The 1,516-nt window shown below is 51.5% G+C and overlaps 1 protein-coding gene across 1 annotated transcript in view; it reads right to left on the bottom strand.

The window, feature by feature from the left end:
- Positions 1-198: 198 nt before the first annotated feature.
- The window catches only part of N656DRAFT_841565 (HET-domain-containing protein), a gene marked incomplete at its 3' end in the record, with an annotated part of 2,236 nt that continues 918 nt past the window's right edge, over positions 199-1,516 (bottom strand). The window contains exons 2-4 of the mRNA XM_064818998.1: positions 1,469-1,511; positions 687-1,245; positions 199-632 (exon numbers count right to left, since the gene is read on the bottom strand). Of these exons, the coding sequence (XP_064673623.1) occupies positions 200-632; positions 687-1,245; positions 1,469-1,511 (1,035 nt within the window). The remainder of the gene's footprint in view (positions 633-686; positions 1,246-1,468; positions 1,512-1,516) is intronic.

The raw sequence follows: 1,516 nt of genomic DNA, 5'->3' as shown, positions 1-1,516 counted from the left end.
CTGCTTTCTCCTGAATAACAAGAACGTGGTAAGTCTTCCAAGCGTCTTCCTTCTCGTCCTGAAGCATGCTAACAACAACACAGTTACAATCTTCGAGCCGTGGCTGATCTGCTGTATCAAACCATAAAGAGCCTACTTGCTCCGTGCTGTGGACAATAGCATGTATTTCCCCTTTGTCTTCCATCCGGCAATTTCCACCAAACTTCCTCACTTGGACGTTTAGCGCCTTTCCCTCGTCGGTAAAGTTAAGGTCCTTGAGGCGGGCAACCTTTAGACGCCTCCTCGCTTCGCAGATAAAACTGATGCCTCCGGGATATGCCATCCAAGACCACGACGGTACAAATCTCTTGTAGTCGATTTGGGGTGTCTTGTTCTCAGTAGTTCGCCTCCACAGGAGAAGGTGACCAAAGAAGCAACGGAAGATGCCGTATCTGCCGTCAGTCCCTAGTACTTGTCCCATATGCTTGACCAGGCTGTGAATCGCAACATCCCTGTCGGTTGCATAGCTAAGGCCGGATGTTGAATATCTCTCAAAGAGGAATTGGATGAACTCGACGGTTCGTATATACCCGCTCTCGCGGAGTCTACTCGGAAAGCTGGGATCGAGGATGAAGTATTTTTTTCCATATGGCCTAGAGAGAGATGAGACTTCGTAGCACACGTGATGTTTAATTCTGTGGACTTACGGGGTCAGTTTTGTCAGCTGTTCACACAGCACTCCGTCTCCACACTCGCAGTATGTGTGCGCCGCGGTAAAATGGATGATCCGACGGGAAAGCACCCGTTCCTGCAGTACCCAAGCCCTCTTCATAAGGGCACCCTCATCTACATCTTTGTAGAAATCACACGTACACCCAGTCGGTGTGCTTGGAGTGTCTTGTGCTCCAATGTCCGGAGGATCCGACTGTAACTCCAGGAACCCATCTCCCCAGCCAGTTGCTGAACTCGCGGCAATGGTGCAGTAGGCGCCGGCAAAGATATCTGCCATGACCTTAGCTTCGCTCTCCCAGTCGCAGTCGGGTCCCTCCTGTATGATACAGAGAGCGTCGATCCAGAGGTACTGCTTCTGCAACGCTCGAGTCACCTGAACTGCGTCTTGAAATGTCTTCGGCAGCTCGTCGTAGCTGAAGCCCCGTTTTCGAGGTCCGTAGTTTTCGCTGGTAGTGCAGAACTGCTTCTTCTCTTCTGCCGTTGGGCGGCCCCAGCAGTGCGAGAGCACAAGGTAGTCCTCCCCTCCACCGAGCCCTTCAACGAGAGTCAATTTTTGGGGGTCACCAACGTAAATAACCCTCTTCGGCCAAAACGTCGGTTGTTGATTGCAGCTGGGGTGATTTTTAACGCAGTTCTGAAGCCACTTGCGCAATAAGACGAAGATTGGCAAGCTGTTCCTTGAGTGGAATGAGACGGCGTCATCGGGGGCATGTCGTCGTAATTCTCCGCTTACTTCCGCAGCGAAATCTACACTTACAGGCTACACCACCACACACACCAAGGTCAGCAATCATCACCATCTCAT

Source organism: Canariomyces notabilis (assembly GCF_033297395.1).
Source record: "Canariomyces notabilis strain CBS 508.74 unplaced genomic scaffold N656scaffold_2, whole genome shotgun sequence".
NCBI classification, from domain to species: Eukaryota; Fungi; Ascomycota; class Sordariomycetes; order Sordariales; family Chaetomiaceae; genus Canariomyces; species Canariomyces notabilis.
Note: the sequence above shows the minus strand (reverse complement) of the source record. Positions and strands in the feature narration are given on the sequence as shown.